The sequence below is a fragment of the Idiotropiscis lumnitzeri genome, chromosome 20 (assembly GCF_059441095.1).
Source record: "Idiotropiscis lumnitzeri isolate Australia: NSW breed Sydney's pygmy pipehorse chromosome 20, RoL_Ilum_1.0, whole genome shotgun sequence".
NCBI lineage: Eukaryota > Metazoa > Chordata > Actinopteri > Syngnathiformes > Syngnathidae > Idiotropiscis > Idiotropiscis lumnitzeri.
This window is the reverse complement of record NC_142410.1, coordinates 347,381-370,528: the sequence shown is the minus strand read 5'-3', so window position 1 is coordinate 370,528 and position 23,148 is coordinate 347,381. Positions and strand designations below refer to the sequence as shown.

At 42.6% G+C, this 23,148-nt stretch overlaps 1 protein-coding gene across 16 annotated transcripts in view; it reads left to right on the top strand.

Annotated features, from left to right (window-relative positions):
• Positions 1–23,148, top strand: part of tmem94 (transmembrane protein 94) — a 299,501-nt gene that overhangs the window by 177,204 nt on the left and 99,149 nt on the right. For 14 of the 16 annotated variants that reach the window (XR_015839981.1, XR_015839982.1, XR_015839980.1 and 11 more), the window contains 4 exons: positions 4,412–4,544; positions 4,644–4,762; positions 4,942–5,041; positions 16,964–17,072. Coding sequence is in view for 8 of the 16 variants with exons in the window: in XM_088283675.1 (XP_088139801.1) it covers positions 4,412–4,544; positions 4,644–4,762; positions 4,942–5,041; positions 16,964–17,072 (461 nt within the window). In the remaining 8 variants the exon portion in view is untranslated. The remainder of the gene's footprint in view (positions 1–4,411; positions 4,545–4,643; positions 4,763–4,941; positions 5,042–16,963; positions 17,073–23,148) is intronic. The other 2 variants (XM_088283673.1, XM_088283679.1) reach the window with 1 other exon arrangement.

The following is a 23,148-nucleotide window of genomic DNA, read 5'->3' as shown; positions in this document are numbered from 1 at the left end:
GATAGGTGAGTCCACCTCTGAGTCCCCAGGCCCTGTTTCCTCAATGGAAGGCATGTGCGTGGAATTGAGGAAGTCTTCGGAAGTATTCTCCCCACCGACTCACAACGTCTCAAGTCGAGGTCAGCAGCACCCCATCTCCACTATAAACGGTGTTAATGGTGCACTGCTTCCCTCTCCTGAGATGCCGGATGGTGGACCAGAATTTCCTCAAAGCCATCTGGAAGGCCTCACCGAACTCCTCCAAAGCCAGAGTTTTTGCTTCAGCAACCACCGAAGCCATATTCCGCTTGGCCAGTCGACCAGCCTCCGGAGTCCCACAGGCCAGAAAGGCCCGATAGCACTCCTTCTTCAGCCTGACAGCATCCCTTACCGCCGGTGTCCACCAGCAGGTTCGGGGGTTGCCGCCACGACAGGCACCATTATAATTATTGCAATTAGCAGACCAAACCAGGAAAAAATATAAAAGGTTTTAATAAATTTGCGAAGACCTCTTGGCGTCACTGTTGACGACCACGACGTGTCATCGGATTTGCGGCCGCTTGTTTGGACACTCGGATGAAGAGAGGGGTGAAGCTGTCAACTGATCACCACCTAGTGGTGAGTTGGCTCTGATGGTGGGGGAAGATGCCGGTCACTCCCGGCAGACCCAAATGTATGGTGAGGGTCTGCTGGGAACGCTTGGTAGAATCCCCTGTCAGAAAGAATTTCAACTCCCACCTCCGGCAGAACTTTTCCCACGTACCGGGGTAGGCATTGAGTCTGAGTGGACCATGTTTCGTGCCTCCATTGTTGAGGCAGCCCATCGAAGCTGGAAAATGTAAGGTGGTCGGTGCCAAAATCACCATCAATCACCAGGACTTTTCTTTCAAATGTCTTGATTTGTTTTTGCAATTACGTGAAGCATGAAATGCCTCATCTTCTTTTTTTCTTTCTGACATCCGGCCTCCAAATCAATGCTGGGAAATCCAAAGAGCTGGTGGTGGATTTCTGCAAGCGTCTGCACTCTTCACCTGCACTAGTGAATATCCAGGGAACAGAAGTTGAGAGGGTCTCAACTTATAATTACCTGGGTGTTCATCTGAACATTAAACTGGACTGGAGCAACAACACAGATACAGACTGTTCCTACTCAGGAGGCTGAGGTCCTTTTGCGTTCAGGGGACACTCCTCAGGAGCTTCTTCGACTTGGTGGTTGCATTGGACATTTTCTATGGAGTGGTCTCCTGGGCAGGAGGCATCTCGGGCTGGGACAAAAAGAGGCTGGATAAACTGGTGAGAAGGGCCAGCTCTGTCCGGGGCTGCTCCCTGGACTCTGTGGACTCAGTGGGGGCCGGACGATGATGGCGAAACTGTCTTCAATGCTGGATAACCCAGCCCACCCCCTCAATGACACTCGTACAGCACTCCACAGCTCCTTCAGTGATAGACTATTAGACCCTCGCTGTGCGAAGGAGCGATTTTGCCGCTCCTCTTGCCGTCTGCTGTCAGACAAGAACATTGGGTCAACTCTACAAACGGGCGTGTATTAGTGCAATTGTGCAGTCCTAGGATGCAATACACACTACTGCTGTACTATTATTCAAGGGTGTACTTGTATTGACCAATGCTGTATTTTCCATACCATTGCACTATTCTTATAATTGCAGTACTTTTATCATTTCGCAGTATTTTTATCATTACAGTATTTTTACCATGCAGTACTTTTATCATTGCAGTATTTTTTTTATCATTGCAGGTTTTTTTTTATTTATTTCCCATCCTGCACCATGGGCAGACTTCCCTCTGTACTATGCACAGACATTAGGAGTGTTTCCTCATATATATATCTATGTTGTGGGATGTAATTGTCTATATACATGGGGATATTCGCATACGTTTGCTTTTTCTGAATGTCTGCTGTTAATGTTATACATTCACGGCTACATTACGCCACCTTCTCTGTGTGATCTGTATCTTTGCTGCTGTAATACTGCAAATTTACGCATTGTGGGATTAATAAGGGACATCTTTTCCAAGTACCAGGCAAGAGGTCCAGAGCAAGACCAAAGAAGAGGTTTGTGGAATTAGTTAATGATGACATGAAAGTAGTTGGGGTGAGAGCAGAAGATGCAGAAGACAGGGTTAGATCGAGGTAACTGATTCGCTGTGGCAACCCCCTGAAGGGAAAAGAAGAATATATATACAGTGAACCCACGGTTATCGCGGTTAATGGGGACCGAGACCACCCGCGAAAACTGAAAATCCGCGAAGTAGCGTCGCACCTTCAAAAAAAAAAAAAAGACAAAAAAAAACACCGTGTATATATATACTTCGCACCTATATATATATATATATATATATATATATATATATAAATATATATAGGTGCGAAGTAGCGGCACACCTTCAAAAATGCTTAAAAAAAAATAAAAATAAAACATATATATATATATATATGTATATATATATATATATATATATATATATATATATACTGGTAGAGAGAGAGAGAGTGAAATTCATGTTATAACAAAAAAAAATTATTATTAAAACTTATTTTATTCCCCAGCCATTATTTTTGTATTTATTCAATTACTTCTTTTTGTATTTATTTAATTACTTCGACTTTTACCTGCTGGTACGCTGTCCGGTGTGCCCTGTGAATGTTATGATCCTCCAGCAGAGCTGGAGGATTGAACAGGACTCTCCAAACGCAGACCCGGGAAAAAAGGGTGGTGATACAAAGATATTTATTATAATCACAATATAGTCAGTGTAATCAGCGCGTCTCGCAGCAGCTGACGAGACGATCGCTGGAGGAACGCCCACACAGCTGAAAAAACAAAAACACACGCGGCATGACAGGCACGGATCATGACTGTGAAATGAAAGGTGGCATTCTTCATTTATTTATTTATTCATTCATAATTGACAGCCTCGCGCTGCGCCGGTGCCCGGGCGGAAGGTGCTCCTCTTCGGCTTACTGTGACGCGAGCATGCCCTCCTCCTCGGGAGCTTCCATTCGGTTAAACTTAGGGGCCGCTTGGAACCGCCCGTGCCCGGGGAAGGTGCTCCTCTTCGGCTTACTGTGACGCGAGCATGCCCTCCTCCTCGGGAGCTTCCATTCGGTTAAACTTAGGGCCCGCTTGGCACCGCCCGTGCCCGGGGAAGGTGCTCATCTACGGCTTAACTGCCACGCACGCCGGCCGGAGCTCTGATACGGTCCGAACCGCGCGAAACGTCGCCATCAATCGTGTCCGGGGGAACCTGCTCTTCTTCGTCTACTCTCTTCTTCGTCCACTCTCCTCTTCGGCGCACGCCGGCCGTCTAACCGCTTCAGCGCCCCATTGTGCCGCTCGGCAAAACTACAATGCCCCCGATTATTTTTTAGACCCGCGAAGCACTGAACCCGCGAAAGGTGAACCGCGAAGTAGCGGGGTTTCACTGTGTATATATATATATATATATATATATATATATATATATATATATATTCTTCTTTTCCTTTCGGCTTTTCCCTTCAGGGGTCGCCACAGCGAATCAGTTACCGAAAGCCGAAAGGAAAAGAAGAATATATATATATATTTATACATATATATATATATATATATATATATATACATATATATATATATATATACACACACCAGCAGCCACGTCATATCCAGCTTTTCCTGGGGGACGCCGAGGCATTACCAGTACAGCTGGACGACATAGTATCTATCATTGTGTCCTCAGTCTTTCCCGAGGCCTTGCTCCTCTAAATGTGTAGGAGCTCTGGAGTAGTTCTTCCACTTGTCAAAATCCTTATTGTACTTGTATTTAGGTTCAAGTGAACTTTTCAACGAGACGAGGCATTTTAACAGATTGTCGTTTTGGAGAATTCCTATGTTAGTAGAGGAGTGATTGAGGAGCGTCACATAAGAAAGCCATTAACATTCAACTTGCGTCATGCTGTGAGTCAGCGTAGTTCACGGCGTAAATTTTAGTTATGTCTGATGATAAATTATTTTGCCATCAAAAGCCCTCCCTCACTCTTATTATTTTATAGTTGAATGTGTCGCGAAGCAATAAAATCTGCATCTGCTTGACACATTTATTTTTCCTGTTTTCTCTGCTTTTTTGTCAGAAACCAGTGTTTTGGTGAAGCCAACATGTATTCTACTGCTGATTACTAAAGAACTAAAAACTAGAAACATATTTTTTTTTATTTGAAAGAAGAGTCTTCTCATTCTTTTGGTAGGTTCGGTACTTACAGTGTCACAGAAGACAGTATTATTTGTTAATTTTAAGAATGCTCTAAAACTGCTGGCAGTATGGGTAACTCTGCTTTGAAAATAGCCGGTAATGATTTGGTTAATAGATAGGCCTGTAAAATTCCCCAGCATTTTTTTTAAGTCTGATCCACTCGGGCACTATTTTGTGCTTGTAGGTTTTTGCTGAGAAGATGGGATTAGAGACAGGTTGGAATTGTCATATCTCACTGACTTCGAATGGAGATGATCCCTGTGAAGGAGCTCCTTCCAGCCCTTGTCATGGCTCCCTCCATGAAGACACTCACCGAGGTGCCATTGTGGTTGTTACATATGTGGAAAATGTTTTTATCTTGTCTATTTCCTCACATTATTTCTGAGTGTCACCCTAAAATGTCATTAAATATGAAGTAGATTCTCGGGATGAAGCAGAAGGTCCATTGCTGCCAGAAGAGGATGTACATTCGGACCTGGCAAGTTTCCAGCCCACAGACAGTGATGTGCCCAGCTTTCTGGAAGATTGCAACCGGGTAACAATTATCTTTAATTGAGATGATTAACAAATGCTAGAACTTGTTTTTTTTAATTACCAGTAATAACTACAATTTATGTGACATATCCAGTCAAATCATCAGACAAATGACTTCCAGTTTACCAAACAGTTTTGTCATTTTTGCTCTCCTGTTTCTCATTCTTGTATTGTCTTTAGGCAAAGCTTCCCCGTGGCATTCACCAGGTTCGTCCACATTTGAAGAACATAGACAACGTGCCTCTATTGGTGCCACTCTTCACTGACTGCACCCCTGACAGTATGTCTTCTTCCACTGAATGAGCTACCTCTAGAAAATAAAACAAAGCTAAACCCTTATGCTCCAGTCGAAGTAGAATATGTTCAGATTTTTCTGTCTACATTTTCATACACTCTTTTTTTTTTCATTTTGTACAGTTTCGCAAAAAAGACATTTCCACAAATGTTTGCGCTGGAGTGCATTGTTTTTTTATCAAGTTAAATTGTTTTTTTTACTTGTGTTACTGCTACTCTGCTGCATCACATTTTTTTCTTTATTCCAAATACATTCAATTTGTTCTTTTTAGATTAAGGCGTCTATTCTCATCCTCGCTGCATTGTGTTCATTTGGAATAAGATCAGCTTTTGAGAAGAAGATAAAGATTGGGCTGTGAATTTGGGCTTGTCTCATCAATTATGGGGTAGGGAAATGCCAACACGCAAGGGGGAAAAGTTAATCCAGTTTACATTCAAATAGAGTATATGTATGTAATATATGTATGGTACAATCAGCGTATGTGTCACGTTCAGTACTCGAAAGTGTGTGTTGCAATTGTGAGAAAAGTGTATGTTGCAATTTTGAGAAAAATGTGTGTTGCAATCATGAGGAAAGTTGACGCAGTTAATGTGACAAGTGGCGACCATCTTGGTGGAAATTTCTAAAAATTATGGAATATGCACGCCAAACGCTTTTACTATCCTCCGTAACTAATTCATGAAAAAAAAATTGATGACTGATGTACATGACCTATTCTACTTTCCACAGTGCTCTTCTTTAGAGTGCTTTGTTACAGCTAGAGCTGTTATGAAAGCACTGTTGAATAAATATGAGTTGAGTATAATAATGGTTAGTTTGCATGACCTAAATCGTGTATTTTATGGCAAGTGATGCAGCTTGAAACGTCACCGTAATTTTGAGTAGCCCATTTGGAGGACATCTCGGAATTTCAGCCCTATGATCTTATTTGTGGATATTTATACAACTGCGGCAGGACACAGCCAACAGCCTTAGGCAGATCAAAAAGACTGAACTGGCAGGGAAATTGAAGCTTTGGTGCCTTCAGTATGGGTTACTACCCAGACTCCAGTGGCCATTGACCATGTTTGAGGTCCCTATATGCCATGCTCAGTGCTTGGAAAGGCAGATGAAAGCCCACGTTAGAAAGTGGCTTGGACTTCCAAAGTGCTTCGGCAGCGTTGGACTTTACAGTGACGGAGTCTTGTCACTGCCAATTTCAAGCTTGGCTGAAGGTCTCAAGTGCGCCAAGGTGAGCCTGGTGATGTCCCTCACTGATTTTCTTCGCATACTGTAGTACGAAGGGCCTCTCCAATCCTGGCAACTGGGAGGAAGTGGACCCCTACCACCACTGTCGTTCAGGCGAAATCTGCTCTCCTCCATGTGCTGTAATGGGTCATGTCTAACAAGGCAGAGGAGGTTTTGGCCTTGGAACTGTAACTCCTTTTAGGCTCCTCTACATGGTTGTAGAGGAGGTGCGCCGACGGGAGGAGGCAACCAGACGTCCCAAAGTGGTAACACAAGCCAAATGGACGCTGGATGAGCTGGGAGGGTGTCGAGAAGAAACAGCTCTCACGGAGTGAACTCTGGGCCATGGAATCCAACAGGTTGAGTTTCATCATTCGAAAAACTTATGATGTGCTCCTATAAATCTGCAACTATGGATTGGAAAAGACCCAGCGTGCCCCCTGTGTGCGACCCCAGCAACGCTCGAGCAAATCATGGTATGCTGCAAAACCAGCCTCACTCAAGGCAAATACACATGGAGACACAACCAGGTCTTTAAATGGATCATGCATGGTCCATTTTTCAACACCAAGCTCAGTATGTATTTTTTATTATTTATTTTTTTAATAAGGGAAATTATATTAGTGTGGATTTTAAATTTTATCAATTTGTTTTGGATAAATCAATACAAAACTATGGAGTTAAAACACAACTCCTGGTAATGAGCAGTATCACCAAGCCCCCCTCCTCCTCCTCCTCCATATCTTGTTGGGATTTACCTCAGGGACCCATCACAAATTCTCCATTCAAAGTCATTTTAAATACACCGCTAATAATGTCAAATTTACGGGACCAACCGGCCCCAACATGTATGTGGACATCTAGTAAAGCCCACTTCAACCTCTGAAAACAACACTAATCGATTAGCCTTTTTATGGCTGACTTAAAAGAAAATGAGGAAATTAGCATCTTATGTCCAGTTTCTGTCATGTCTCTTCTGTTTTTGTTTATTTTTTTTGTTGTTGTTTGATAATTCACCAAGACACACAATCACAGTGCAAATCGAAAGGCTTTTTTGTATGTTTACGTTACAATTTTATCTCTGTTAGCTTCTCTTACTTTTTTTTTTCACCAATGCCACTGTGGGGGGTACGCCTACACCACTCATCCGAAAAAGACACATCCAGTGCAGTTACACTTGGCTCTCGAGTCAGCCTGCTCGCTGGAGCTTCTGTCGATCCATTCAGCCATTCAGCCACCCATCCATCCGTTTTCTGCACTGCATATCCTCGCTAGGGTTGTGCACTGGCGTGCTGGATTTTTCAAAATCCAGTTTTGAAATTTCACCTAGGCACGACGACCGGGGTTGTCATGAAGCTCACTATCCGACGTTGATGCTCCCGAAGCGGCCCCTAAAATGCTGCTTTATGTGGAACATTAAAAAATAACTAAATAATAATAATAATCCACGTCCAGGGCTTGTCAATGAGCTACGTGGTCACCCGAATTGACAGCCATTCGCATCACGGCGCTGACGGCCGAGCTTCAGTTAGTAACATCACACACGCTAAAAGATAGGAAGGGTAAGATGATGCCTTCTTAGGATGTAATATCTTTCTATTTCAAAAACAAATGAGCGGCAGCAGGCATTGCCACTTGGTGGCGTACCATCGTTAAACATATTTTTGTTTGAAATATCCATCCAAATTCATCATCATAATATTTGACTGCTGGCCAACTTTGCGAGTATGCGTCTTAATTTGTCGTGGATCAATGTCTAGCACACTATCGTCTGTTGCATGCTCAAACTTAATAGACGCATTAATTGAAGAGATCTGCGGCACACATCCGACAGCCATCAGACAGACACTTCCATGCACTCACACTCCAAGATACAATGGCAGTCATGTCACAAAATAGACAAATCATGCACGGTGAAGTTTTTTTTCCCACGCACGGGAAGCGAGGTGGAAGGAAAAAGATCGAGCAATGTTATGTGAGATGGAAACCTCACTTACAGCTAGCGTGGCAGCATTAGCCCTGTCTTTTGCAAATGCTTCCTTCCAATTGAAGAAGGGTAACGCCAAGTAGCAGACATCAGGTGACATTAGACATGTTCTTTACGACAGACTTCAGTCTTGTGTACTTTGATGTCTATAGTTGTGTATGTTTTCGAAATCTTGACTTCTTTAGGAGTTAGCGCTCGGCAAGTGACGTTGACGCTACGGTCATTCCTTATTTTAGGTTGGCAGAAGATGAAGTCGACAAAAATCCCAAAAAGGAGGTAATGACAGCATTTTTTGTAGTCTGATCCTAGTGACGGGCGGATGCCCATTTTGGGGACTGAGGCCAGAAGACGAGGTTTTTTTATAAGAAAGGATGGACTAAGCAAGTATGGAAGTGGGTTTTCGTCCATCCTTTAATTCGTCCCTAACTGGGTCAAGTGCCCACGGACGCTCATTTCACTGACAGAAACATGCCCAGCCCGTTTTGTGCGTAATCCGCCAATACACTGTTAGAATAATATTAAGAGGTTATTATACATTTGCCATGACGCAGCTTTATTTTAATACGTAGTGCATATAACATGTTGCAATCTAGTGAAGTAGACTATGCTTGAGTGTTTACAGTTTGAGTGAAGATGCAGGAGAGAATTTGCAGCATCGTGCTGAATCCTGATAAGAGATGTTTGACATCAAAGTCTGCTGCAACCACGACGGCACCTATGCTAAAGAAGAATGTAAAGACTGCGAAAGAAATTCTTATGAAGTGGCTACAGAGAAATAACATAGGAACAATTATGTTAACAAATGTAATATAAAGATAAGTTTAATATCACACTGCACAACATTAACTATACGGTATAGGTTTTGTTGCTAATTTTGGTTCACACAATAACAACTCTGGGAACAGCCACCTGCACCCATGTTAAGGCGACCCAACAACTTTAAATAAACATGAAAGGAGTGCGGACGTGAGCAGGATAAACAACAGCTTTGACCAGAATAAACATACCATTGATACTGTTGTGTAAACCTGTATTGTGATATAACCTGTGATTCTCAATAAAAGGCCCAGGGGGGTTGTAGGACGCTTCGGAGATCCGACCCGATCACTGGGGTATCATCTCTCCTGGCCGCCAGACTCTTGCCACGTGGTGTCCGTGTCTATTTTGTCTCTGAATTTCCTACTTGTCATGGTAAGGGTCGCTCCACCACATTTGGTGTGATTCTCCCGTGACATTTCAAAGTTCGAGCTGGATGGTGGCTGGATCGAGCGGAGGGAACAGTGATGGCTGGCGGAAGACTGCACAGCAAATAGTATTAAAACCCTCATCGTGAGGCCAGCCTCGCTAGAACATCCCGACGCTCGGCTCGATCACCATCCGACTGAACCAGAAGGGACAGCCGGAATACCAGGGGTAAGATAAACCTTGAAAATATATTATGTCTGATTGACGAACCTGACATAAAATTGGTCCTTCGAGCCGCGAGCCCAACATACTGGAGGTGTCCAGGGGCGGAGCCGACGACTGGGGACAATCGTGGCCACGACAAAGATTTTCGGTTTTGGACCTGGTTCTCGACTCTGCTACTGGAGACTGAAGGTTGAAGGGAAGTAAGAACCGACTGAGATGAATGAGTGCACATTAAAAGTACGTAGTTAAATTCCGCGAAAAAAGGAGGGCGGAATCCTCTGCGAATAAGTAGTTAAATTCCGTGGATATAGGAGGGCGGACTCCTCTACGACTAGACAGAGTAAGTCTTTAAAACTGTGTAAAACCGTAAGAATACTAGTCAATGTTACGTGAAGAGACAGAGATAGTCTATAAAACTGATAGAGGACAACGGTGTGTCCAACGCGCGCTTGAAAATCATAGTGTGAATGTAAAAGTGTGCATGGAGGCTTGCAACCTCATTTTGGAACAGGAAAATTAACTGACAACTGTCTGGGAAGCAGAGGCAAGAATTCCCCGCCACTTGAGCTTGGGAATTACCTGAGACAGAGTAATTGTCAGCCTGTCAGGGACTGGAGGTCAGTTTAGCCACCCTAGGTGAACCACTGACCCAATGTGAAATATCACCACGTACTGGGCCATGGGAGCACGCCGACCAAAATGTTTGCTGAACGGATTTATAATTTTTTTTCTTTTTTTTTATCAATGACGCTAGTTTTGCATCGTGAAATACTGGTATTGAGTTGGTTATCTCTAAGACATAATATACAACAATATAAAGAAACCGTAATGTCATTTTTGTTTGATTGATGGCCAGTCTTATCTGCAACAGCCAATCACGGCCTCACTGAACGTAATTTTCGGTATGTAGTAAAGTTTGCATGAGAGAGTCCTGCACGTTTTTCAAAGTGTGGCATTGTGTAACGTGGCAAGACATGTAAAAAACAAAACAAAAAAAAAACACAACCAATATCTCCAAAAGTGGATACGAGCATGCTAACAGACGGTTACCTCCATCCACATTGTGTCTGATATTTCTGAAAAAGTTGAGAAGATTGCTACTGAACAGCCACGTGCCAACAGTCAGAGATACTGAAGCAAGACTTTGTTCACCTTCTACAAATGCAATCTCTAAATAAAGTGGTATTTCTGAACGGGCGTTCTCAGTGGGAATTCATCTTAAAAAGCACTGGATCTAAGTACTGACTGCCAACATTTTCCAAAGTGTGCATCACTGGGCCCCAACTTCCAAAAGCAAAGGGTGAATTTAGCCACAAAAATATACATCTGGCTCAACTCCAAAAGCCCAAAAAGCACACAAAGAAAACCCAATCTCTCACACTCACCGAGAACAGATTGATTTTTCTTCATCTGCCAAAAGAACTGGGCCCCATCCAATGCTGAATATAACCCACATTTTGGAATCTTCTTCATCCTACCAAACACCACCACCGGGCTTACTCCTGGGACTGTACATTGCCACCAAACTATGTCATAAACTTGACCTTACAAAACCGTTGTCTATGTACGACTCCCTGCCGGATTTCACTGACAAAATAAGCAGTCTTGTCACTATTGGAATTCAACTCACACCACTTCCATTACCCATGTTTTCACCCCTAAATCCTACAAAGCGTTTGACCATGCTTCACCCCAAGACTCACCAAACCGCTAACCACCAATTGTCTTACTCCACCAAGACTCAGAACGCTGCCGGTCGGTTTCTGACTAGAACAAAGAAATCAGAACATATTTCTCTAGTCCTGAAGGCTTTAAACTTGCTTGGAAGGAGCTGCAGTATAAATTTTTTAAATTCTACCTCTGGTTTAAAAATCACTAAATGGTTTGGATCCTGAATACAATTAAAGAAATCCTGACTGCAAATAAATGTGTAGGGCTCTGAGAGCTGCAGACTTGGCTCAATTCGTGGAGCCCAGCTGTCAAAGTAAACATTGTGAAGCTGCATAGCTGCTGATAGACCATGGCACGTTGCTGCCGCTTGTGATGGTGGATGTCTCCTCCGTCCCGTGGGTCATTCTCCAACACCGGGGAAACTGCAAGGGCATGCCTTGGTGCACCACCCGCTTCCCCCAGGCCTGCCTACGCTCCAGCCAGTGCGAGACGTCCTGCCACGGAGAATATTGCAAATATCCTCCCCTGACTCTGTGTGGAAGTACTTACCGTGTTTTTACGGCCAAAAGACGCGCTGTACCAAAGGGCGCAGCACCAGTTGAGGGTGCTATTTCTGTCTTTAATACTTAGATTGGGCGCGCCGCACTACGAGGCTCACGCTAGCTCGCTGTCTGCCACAGACCAGTTCATAGTCTAACTTATATTTCGTGGACTGCCTGCATGAATATACTCCTGTGCATGTACAATAACAAATGTTCATTCCATTCCATTGACGGGATCACAGTGATTCTAAATTGTTTTCGTACAGCATTTTCGTGAAGTAGAGCCTGCAGTGAAAATGTTCTAGGATGATCAGTTACTGTCCAACGGATTTCCAGACCACATTATCCAAGCAATTCCATCAAAGCCCCCAATTTTTTGTGGAAAAAATTTTACAAAGTATACCTGAAATTGTCATTTAGTTTTTGCCTTCCGTGATTTATGTCCTTATTTCATTTGTGTTTTCTTTGTTAATTGATTATCCCGTTCGTGCTCTTTAGTGAATTGATTTTCCTTGTCCTTCAGCGGCAAGTGATTTTCATATAGTTTTTTGTTCCTTGCCATTTGCAAGCGTTTTTCGTTGCCGTCGTTATTTTCCTGGTGTGTTTTCCAGCGTCCTTTGTTGCACTTTGTTGGTCTCGCATATGAATTATATTTTTGTAAAATATATATCTTTGTTAAATTCATTATCTGTGTCTGCGCTTTTAGAGTCTTGACCCTTTGTCCAGAGATTCTGGAAAAGCTAAACAGAAATAATCTTAAACCAAACTCTTTGAAGACACAGTAACTTTGTTGGTCTCTGGCCCAGCGGAGCTCTGAAACCTACATGCAAATCATCAGCTATATGGGAGTAGCTTCCGTATAAAAAAAGAAAAATGATAATCCAATTGTAGGTTTACCAGGGTTTACTATTCAGGGCCAAGGAACACAAACAAAATATGTTTAACTATCATGATCACGTGGTTGCAGACTCGGACTTGTCATTAGATACTGATTAGATCGATCGGAAATATTACATCCATCAATCCATTATCTGTACCGCTTGTCCTCGCGAGGGTCACGGGGGGCGCTATAAATGCTATAAAATGTACTACAAGGTATTGCTAACGTTACGTCGGATGTGTTTATGACATCATCAGTTGAACAAGCAGCTTGAAAGGAAGAAGGCGCACGAACATGTCAGCAGTCTGGGAACACTTTTCGGCAACAACGCTGGTGCAATCTGCTCCATTTGTAAACTTGGCGTTTCAAGGCCTGGGAGGGTGAGGTCTGCAATCAACACAACCAAACTCATCCGCCATTTGACTCCTGCAGCACATGCCGTGATTCCAAGGGCTCAGCCGGCAAAAAAAACAGCCGCCAGTATAGGAGGCTTACAAGTAGAAAGAAAAGATGCCCTAAGAAAGTGAAAAAGCCAAGTCCCCCACCCTGACTTGCCTAGAAATACTTAACCCAGAAATTGGCAAACAAGATGGAGGAGAAAATGGCTGTCAAAGCAGAAGAAGCGGAGGAAGCAGGGTAAGCAGCGGAGCTAGTGAGCAAGTCCCCATGCCTTGAAGCTCACAGCAGCCTGGATAGGGCCTTTGAGGAGATCTTACAAGAGAGTGAGTCACAGACCCTGTCGGTGAGTACCTCATTAGCAGAAGTGCAAGTGCAGACCTACCTCTCAGAGCTCACCATCGCTAAGTGAAGTGATCCACTTCAGTATTGGAAAGAACACACTAACCCATTCCACTCACTGGCTGCCGTTGCAACCAAATATTTCTCTGCCCCTCTGCAGCAAGAGACTTTAGTTCTGCGGCAAATGCCCTTAACGAGTAGTGTAATAACCTCACATCTTAGTTTGTTTGGATGATGGTTTTCCTGAAGAGAAACATACATTTTCATTTTCATTTTGCGAATTTAGGAAAATATAAGTGTGTGGTTCCAAAAAGTACACATATGGAATTTAGTTGATTCATAAGCACATTGATGATAAAGCCTTATTTCAAAGAGTCCAGTGGCACTTTTTGCTTAGATTTTACGTCTTAAGTCAAGCGGCTCTTCATACTGTCTACTAAACTGCTAATTGGACTATTCAGTCTTATATTGCACTATGCTCAAATTTAAGTCTTTATTTGCCTTACTTTATATTGTACAGTATGTACAGTACAGTACAGTGGCACTTTTTGTTTTTCATTTCATATTGTTGGTGAAGCTGCTGCTTATAGTGTTTACTACTGGACTTTTAGTCTAATGTTGCACGAAGCTCAAATGTAACAATTTAGTGGCTTCATATACCAGGCCAGTTTCAGTTGTTTTTTATTTTTTTTATTCCCCTTCCTATTTTATGTTAAGCTGCAGTTCATAGTGTTGGAGTTTTTAATCTTTAATGTTGATCACAGGCAAAATAGCGCAAAGATGTTTAAAGAAGTCATAAAATGCCAATAAAAAAGAGACAATATCTTTTTTCTTCGCGTTTCTTTTAATACGTATACTTTTTAAGAAATATGGGATGGGGACTGGAATCTGTATCGGATCGGGGTATCGACCGATGACAGATCTCAGGTGGAGGTGTGGCAGGGTCTACGGAGCATCACCAACTTCCGAGGCAGCAGCACGACATCTGTAGATCCGAGTGCATCGCTGGCAGAGGAGCTTAACTGCTTCTTCGCTCGCTTTGACTCGCCCCAACCGTCATACCCCCGCACTTCATGCCTCAACTCTCCCACACTCACCGTAGAGGAACACGATGTGAGGCGCGCGCTCCTGGCTATTAACCCCAGGAAAGCTACTGGACCCGACGGAATACCAGGCAAGGTCCTCAGAGCATGTGCCCACCAACTGTCACATGTTTTCTGCAGGATCTTCAACCGCTCCCTGACTCAAGCAGTCATCCCCTCCTGCTTGTAAACTTCCACCATTATTCCTGTCCCCAAAAAGTCACCCGCAGTCCTCCTGAATGACTACCGTCCTGTTGCTCTCACGCCAGTCATTATGAAGTGCTTCGAGAGACTGGTTCTCCAGCACATTAAGGACTGCCTTCCTCCCACTCTGGACCCCTACCAGTTTGCATACCGGACACCATCGACACTGCTCTGCATGTTGTGCTGGGCCACCTGTAACAACAGCAAAGCTATGCCAGGATGCTCTTTGTGGACTACAGCTCGGCATTCAACACAATCATCCCGGACATCCTCGTCGCCAAACTGGACATTCTCGGCCTCCCTGCCCTCACACGCATCTGGATTAAGGACTTTCTGACCAACAGACCCCAGACTGTGTTGCTCGGCCCCTACATGTCCTCCACCCGCATGCTGAGCACCGGTTCCCCCCAAGGATGCGTGCTGAGCCCTCTCCTATAAGCCCTCTACACCTACGACTGCAGCCCGGCCCATGGTAACAACACCATCGTCAAGTTTGCTGACGATACGACAGTGGTCGGTCTGATCTCGGAAGGTGACGAGACAGCCTACAGAGAGGAGGTCCAGAGACTGACGGCTTGGTGCGAGGACAACAGACTGCAACTCAACATTGCAAAAACAAAGGAGATCGTCATCGACTTCAGGAGGAACACGACGGTGCCGCCCCCCCTCTGCATCGAAGGTCCACACGTTCAAGTTCCTGGGAGTACAGATCTCCGATGACCTTTCTTGGACACACAACACCACAGCAGTGGTAAAGAAGGTCCACCAGCGTTTGCACTTCCTGAGAGTCCTCAGGAAATTCAAGCTGGACAGGAAGCCAGGATGGCCGAGTGGTCTAAGGCGCCGCGTTCAGGACCCAGTCTCCCCAGGAGGCCTGGGTTCGAATCTCGAATTTCCCCATTGTGGGACTAATAAAGGGAATATTAAGCTGCTGCTGGCCTTCTACCACTCGTCCATCGAGAGCCTGCTGACGTACTGTCTCCACCTGGTACAGCGGCTGCACTGAGACGGACAGAGTGAGGCTCCAGAGGACGGTCAAACCAGCGCAAAGGATTATTGGCTGCCCTCTCCCCTCACTGTCGGACATCTACACCGCCCGGTGCCTCAGCAAGGCTCTCAATATCGTCAAAGACAATACCCACCCAAACTCACACCTGTTCGACCTGATGCCCTCTGGCAGGCGCTACAGGTGCATCAAATCAAGGACTAATAGACTGAGAAACAGTTTCTTTTCAATAATAACACACACACGACCAACCTTACCTTGCAGAACAGCGACGTGATGTGTTTTTATATATCCTATTTCGAGTTATTTTCCCTCTCACTATTTATTCTCTCTCTAATTTATATATTTAATTGAATTATTGTTGTATTGCACGGGAGAGGGGAGCTCTCTAATCTCGTTGCACACTTGAGTACAATGACAATAAAGGGATTTCTGATTCTGATTCAAAGTCAAAAGAAAAGAAAAATGTGATTGGGACAACCTTAACATGGATTGCCAGCCTTTTAGAAATTGACAGCTACTTTGGTACTGATTAACGCATTAACGCACCTCTTTGATACACTTTTCTAAAATAAAATGTTCTGTAATAAAGTTATTAAGCTGCAACATTCCCAGAAAATCACAAACATTTCCTTTGTACCGAAATGGTGAACTATTTCACAAACGTTTACATTACAACATAACATTACAACACAGTGAACATACGTAGATAAATGACCATAATTTAGAGCAGGTGTGGGCAGCCTGTGGTCCACGTGCGGCCTGTTAAACGTTTTAATCCGACTCGCCAAACTTGAAAAAAATTAAATGAATAAACCTTGTTTATGTTTTTTTCTCAATACTCTGGTGGGTCAAACACAGATATTTTGTTGTAATGCTTTTGTCTATTTTAATTTAAAATTAAATGTATTTTTTTTCCAATGAGAAACACTCCATCCATTTGCTCCGGTCTGGCCATTCTGTCAAATTTTAGAACCCATTGTGGCCCACCAATCAAAAAGTCTGCCCACCCCTGATTTAGAGCGATGGTCTTCGTGCAATACAACATTTTGTCGACACTTGTACTTATGATACAATGTTATTGGTGAAAGAGTCAAGATAATTTTCCAATGAAAAATTAATATTCACTGCTTACCGTTACATTTGTGATTTATTTCCAGCCATGTTTGAGATGATAAAGATCATGCAGGAGAACAGGGAAGTCACATGCTGTTTGGGAAGCGCTGCCAATTTCCGCAATAGCCGTCTTTTTCTGCAGAGTGACCTCAGGTATGTGAACACACACATGGGTCGATGCTTGGCTTCACAAAAATGCCGCAAGTAATAATTGTATTTTGAAGTGTATGTGGATAGATATATTTTGTTGTCCTTCCAGTTCTTCACATCCATACATACATACATACATACATACATACATGAAACGGGGATGGGCAACTGTGGCCAGCTGTTCATATTCAAGATAAGTTTTCTATGAAAAAAAAAGAGGAATGGCAACAAAAAAATGACCCAAAAAATTAAAACATTAAATCATAATGAAATTAAAAGAAAAAAAAATCTGCGGGTACCGAACTGCAAATATTCAGGTAATTTTAGTGAATATATGATGTGGTGTCCATAAAATAATATGAGTAATGGGGTAGCCATGTTAGTCTGATAAGTAGATGAATATGGTAGAGTTGGTACCATTGAGACTAAGACAGCCTCTGACAGATCTCCGTGTCGCTATCCTACGAAAAATTTCAACCCCCACCCATCCATGCAGCAAAATTACAATACAATACAAGACAACTTTATTTATATAGCGCATTTCACGACATACATATACTCCTTTTATACTCTGTTGTAACTGTATCCCCCAGTACTTCCCTTTTGTCATATCAAACCATTGTGATACGTAGTTCATTTTCACTATCTATCATTTGGTCGACAGATTGACTAAATTTTTTGTTTTATACACCTTGATGGGCATGTTACCACCCATCACACCATTTTGCTTAGTTTTCTGACTTCTGATTAGTTCGATAGTTCTGAATCAGTTCCAAAAGTGACTAAACAAGAATGAGGCATCAAAAATGAATCAATAAAGCGTGGTAGTAGTATGCTCTCGTGAACGAGAGGTAAAAAAAAAACTTTGTGGCTCTACTCCAAGTCGCCTGACCTGACACCCGTGGTCCTTACGCCTAATATAGTCTCAAACAGGTGCATAAATAATTAACACTAGAACGCCTAAAGGGCAGCCATTTGGATTTTCTTCATTTACAGACTGAAGGGCAGCCAAATGGCTGGATACATTTTGGACTAATATCCTGACCCTGGTGTGAACAGCCCAGCAATTTGCATTTTCAAATTTTCTTGACCAAAGGGCAAGCCAAGTTGTCGGAACAGTTTGTTCACCATTGTTCTGCAAATGTGGCAACCACTCTCTACTCTGTACTCAGCTACAACTGTGGGAAGATAATTGATGTTGCTTGAATTAATGTAATATCAAAAGACACCTTTTGATTGAAGCCTGAGGGCAGCCATCTTACGTTGTCTTTATTACCGACAACATCTGTTATTCTTTTCACAGTGCGTTTTAAGATGGGATCCCTGTATGGCCATGAAAACCTCTCAAAGAACAATTTCACTGTTTACAACAACCATTCAGAGTACGTTATCTCAGTTGCATGATTTGTGATTGACACATTAGCATAAATAGCTGCAAATTAACCTCTTAAGTGAAAATTTTAAATTCCATTCTTGTCAATGAAATGCAGATGTAGCACTTCTCCTAGAATTATTCGTGTAATCGTATGCCATACAGGGTGGCATTTTTGCTCCAGAGAAAGTTAATAACATGAAAACACCAGAGGAACCAATGTATTCAAGTTAGGCGGGCATAGCAAGTGGCAATTTAAGTAAGTGGCATTGTTTGTCCATCCATATACGAGTCAGAGACTACTCCACACTTTTACAAACTCCATCTATCTTTATATCTATTTTTTAACAATTTATTTTTTTACCAATATTTTTGTCATCAAAACAGGTCAAACTCACGGTGGCTGAGAAAGGTCACAACAATTGCAAAAGCCAAAACACAACGACATTGAATTGCATGTTATTTCAAAACCACAACGGAAATTCAAAAGCTACAACACATTTGAACAGTTGCACTATTCCAAAAGCTACAACACAACGCAAGTGCCGAGGCAATGGAAGTGACCGAAACTACTGCGGGAAGTTTCGCAACTCTTGCGGGATGGGAAAAGACGCAAAATTGGAAGAGTCATGTTAAACTTTAACAATTGTAATGTAAGCCTTACGTCCACACGATATTATTATCCACGGAATATTAAGAATACTGCAACGAATTGGATGGGAGGGTTGTGCGAGAATGAAAGAAGCGGACGGAGAAGAGAGGGAGGGAGAGCCGTGCGTAATGATGACGATACAGGTTGCTCTGTGTTGCCGTCGGCGCCAGATCACAGCAGCCGTGTTGTAACTATAACACAGGACAGGCATCACCAAATGGCGGTCCGCATCCGGACCGCGCGATGGTTCGGACCGGATCCATGACCAATCTATGATGAATTTTTTTCAGGGCGCATTCGCAAAGGTTGGCGTTGCAATTCTAGTTAATACAGAAAAAGCGTCATTGATTTGAGCCAATCAGATCTTTTGTTTACGATCCACTGCCAATTGCGCAGCAGACCGGAAGAGAATACTGCTGACAGTATGCCTTGCTAAAAAGTTAGCAAGGTCGATGCGTGTTGTTTTAAATGAATGGATGGAGAAATTTAGTTTCGTTCTGGCTGCAGCCGATTCAAAACCAGTGTGCATCATATGCTCCGAAACCGTCGCAACATTGCGAAGCGCCACTACGAAACAAAGCACCGCCCATTTTTGCAAAGTTATCCGCTGAAGTTTGAGGTGAGCGCACGCAAAAACATCGAACTTCAAGTGCAGTATAACATATTTTTACATTTTCGTTTACAGCCCAGCGGCATGCAAACGAATGTTCACTAAAAGTAGTTTTGGGGAAACATAAAAAACATTCAGTGATGGGGAAGTTGTGAAGGAGTTCTTAAATGCGGTTGCACAAACATTATTTAAAGGAAAACACAAAGACCAGATGTGTGAAATAATCTACCAAATCCCAATGGCCCTGACTCCGTTCCAACCCAGATTTAAGTCACTGGGCAGGGCAGTCACAAACTCATTTTTCTCATTAAGAGAAGTTAAAAAAATATTCAAAAGAAAAGGTGGTGTCAAAGCTCATTTTGAATTAATTTTTCATGAAGACAGCCATTTTTATTGTGTCCTGAACATGTTGACCTGTTTTACTTGAATAATTAGGCTTTCCGTTTTTTTTAGGCTGATAACTCTTTGATTTAAGAAAAAAAGGTAAAAGATGTAAACTCAATGCTTAGCACTTGATATATTCCTGCAGGAGACATTTTACTGTTTTTTTTCTGGAAGTGGCAAACTTAAGTTCCTGGAGCCACATTTTCTTGAATGTGAAATAAACGCCTTATATTTGTTTGCCTGGCAAAGGTGTTTAATGGGAACATTGCTAAATATTTAGTATATAAGTGCGCTATGTTGAAAATGAGTAAATATTGACACTATATAAAAATGTGAACATAGGCTAGACATTAAGGGAAGTTGGACTTTGGTTCGGACCTTTTAATTGGAAGAAATTTTAGTCTTGGACCTCTGTGACTTTTAATTGAATACCTCTGACATAGGAGATGACTAAATGAACGTCTGATGCCATGTCTTTTGAAGACACTACAATACTTCATAAAGCACAATAAATAAATGACAGTTTTACTTGAGTTTATTTTCCCAAACTCCGCTTATCAAAACCGCAATATAGCGCCTCAGCCTTGTTTTATCTGAACATGAACTTAACATGAGCAACATCTATTATTATTATTACGTGGCTGGCAAGTAACAGCTGTCCTCTCGTACACAAACATTTAAAACTAAAATTAAAACTAAAAATACTATCAGATAAAAATTTAAACTTCCTCAGAATAAATAGGATTGCTCATCCTATCACAAAGTTTTACAATTGCCCTCCAGTACAGTAGGCATTCTCTGGTATAAAGTTTTGTGGGTATCCCTTCACATTTTCTGCTGGTTCTAACCTGCAGCGTATTAAGAAAAAAGACAGGTGAGGCCTGTTGAGTGTTTAGACATTATTCTGTGAGAAATAATCACTTGCTGATGCTTATACATCACTCAATGTGGAGTTGGAGACTTGCCCAGCAAAGAGTCTTCTGTTGGTCAATGTATCTTTCCGTGGAAAAAAACCTCATGAATTTCCATTCAGTTGTAAAGATGTAGGGGGCTAGAGCTGGGGACAGTGTGTCTGAGCAGTGAGCGCCGCTAATCTGGCAGATACTGGCAGCATTTACAAAGGAAAGGTGGCTAATTGTAGGCTGTTGATTTGTTAATTCAAAACCCCTCAGCCATTCGGCTCCCATTCAGTCATGAAAGGGGGAGTAAGAAAATCACAAGCGTTCTAGTGTTGAAACCCAGAATGTGGAGATATTTCACCGCCAAGAACACACGTCGTTATATTGATGTATTACAAGCTCTAGTCAACAGTTACAATAAACGTTTCCATACAAGTATAAAAATGAAACCCAATTATGTCACCCCAGAGAATACCTTATTGGTCTTTCAAAACTTGTACAGCAACCTAACCCATGGGGGTAATGATGGACTAAAAATTTAATTTAAATCAGGAGATCTTGTTAGAATATCAAAAGTGAGAGGTCTCTTTGACAAGAAATATGAAGAGTTTTACAGAATACAAATACAAATATTTATGAAATATTTATGAAAGCGGAGTGTGTACCGCGTTTGCCACCTGTTTACAGGCTTAAAGATTATGATGGAGAAATCGTACGAGGGACTTTCTATGCACCTGAACTCCAGAAGGTCAAGATATCTAAGGATCAAATCTCTCAGGTTGAGAAGATTATCAAAAGACGTACCGTCGGAGGACAGACAATTCCTCATGCGTTGGAAGGGATGGCCTGTGAAATACAATAGTTGGGTACCTGCTACGGAAGTCGTTGCGCTATAAATAAAAGAGCTTTAGTCGAACTGTTGTCATTAGACATCATGGATCTGAATCACGATGGCGGATTTTACAAAACCTTGCCCGCCAATTCAAGTTCGGAAGTGTTTATAGACAATTCAATTCGCGCAATACAGAGTGAGTCTGGCTCATCATATTGATCTTGAAGGAAGTTGGTAAATGGGCCGGAGTGAAATATCATAGCCTCATGCATGGTTCAAAAGACCGAGCATCTTTTGACTATGTAGACACATGCCAAAACCAGGTACTTCAATACCTCGAGTCTTTAACAATAGCAAATTCGCAATCAATACTTAAACCATATCAATGGATTACTATGATAATATGGTAAGAAATGGACATGATGTGGATGCACTTCTCAAGAAAATCCATTCAAAAAACAGACTCATATACACGGCGTTAAAGGGGAAATCTTTCTGGTCAGTGATTGGTCGTTTCAGGGTATGATTCCATGCACCCTTAGCCTACATTTTTGGGGTGATTCCTGATGAATGGATTAGCTATGGACCCCACTGGTCAGCGACCCCCCCCACCCTGCAGATATAAAAGCGGGCATGTATCATCTGCATGTTTATACAGACGTGGTGTATCATCAGGCAGTGGGTGATGCTTTTGCTCCGCTCTTGAGAACTATACCTATCGAAGGTACCCATGGAAACATTGTGCTTAGATCCTTCAACCATCATCATTACAACCAGTCAGTAGAAGTCATCTTGAAGATAAAAGAATCTAAATTAAGATGGATCCGAATCAACCCACGGTATTTACGCACGGAAAAGTTATTGTCAGTCTACATTTCAGATCCTGATAGAAAAAATTGTGATATTGGAGATGCACCCTGATCTTTACCGTTTTGTCGATTATTACGAAAATTTAGCGGGTGGAACGGTATCAGGTTTTCATGGATTACCGGTCCAATATGGGCGTGGATTGGGATCAATCTTTGCCAAGTTATTCCGTTTTGTGACACCACTAATCAGAAAAGGGTTTAGCGTCGCCAGACTCACCTGCAGACTGCTGCTAAAAATATTGCAACAGATGTAGTCGGTCGTGTGTTGGAAAGAATACATCGTAAAGGATGAGCCTCAAGAAGGTTCCGGGCTAATGGTTCTGGCACAAAGACAGGCTAAATGACCCGTGGGACAGCGTCTGAGGGACCATAAAAAACGCTAACGCGTCTAAGAAGAAATCAGTCTCGAAAAGGAAACAACGAAGAAACATCGGGGACGTACTGAATTGAGACTGGGGGGT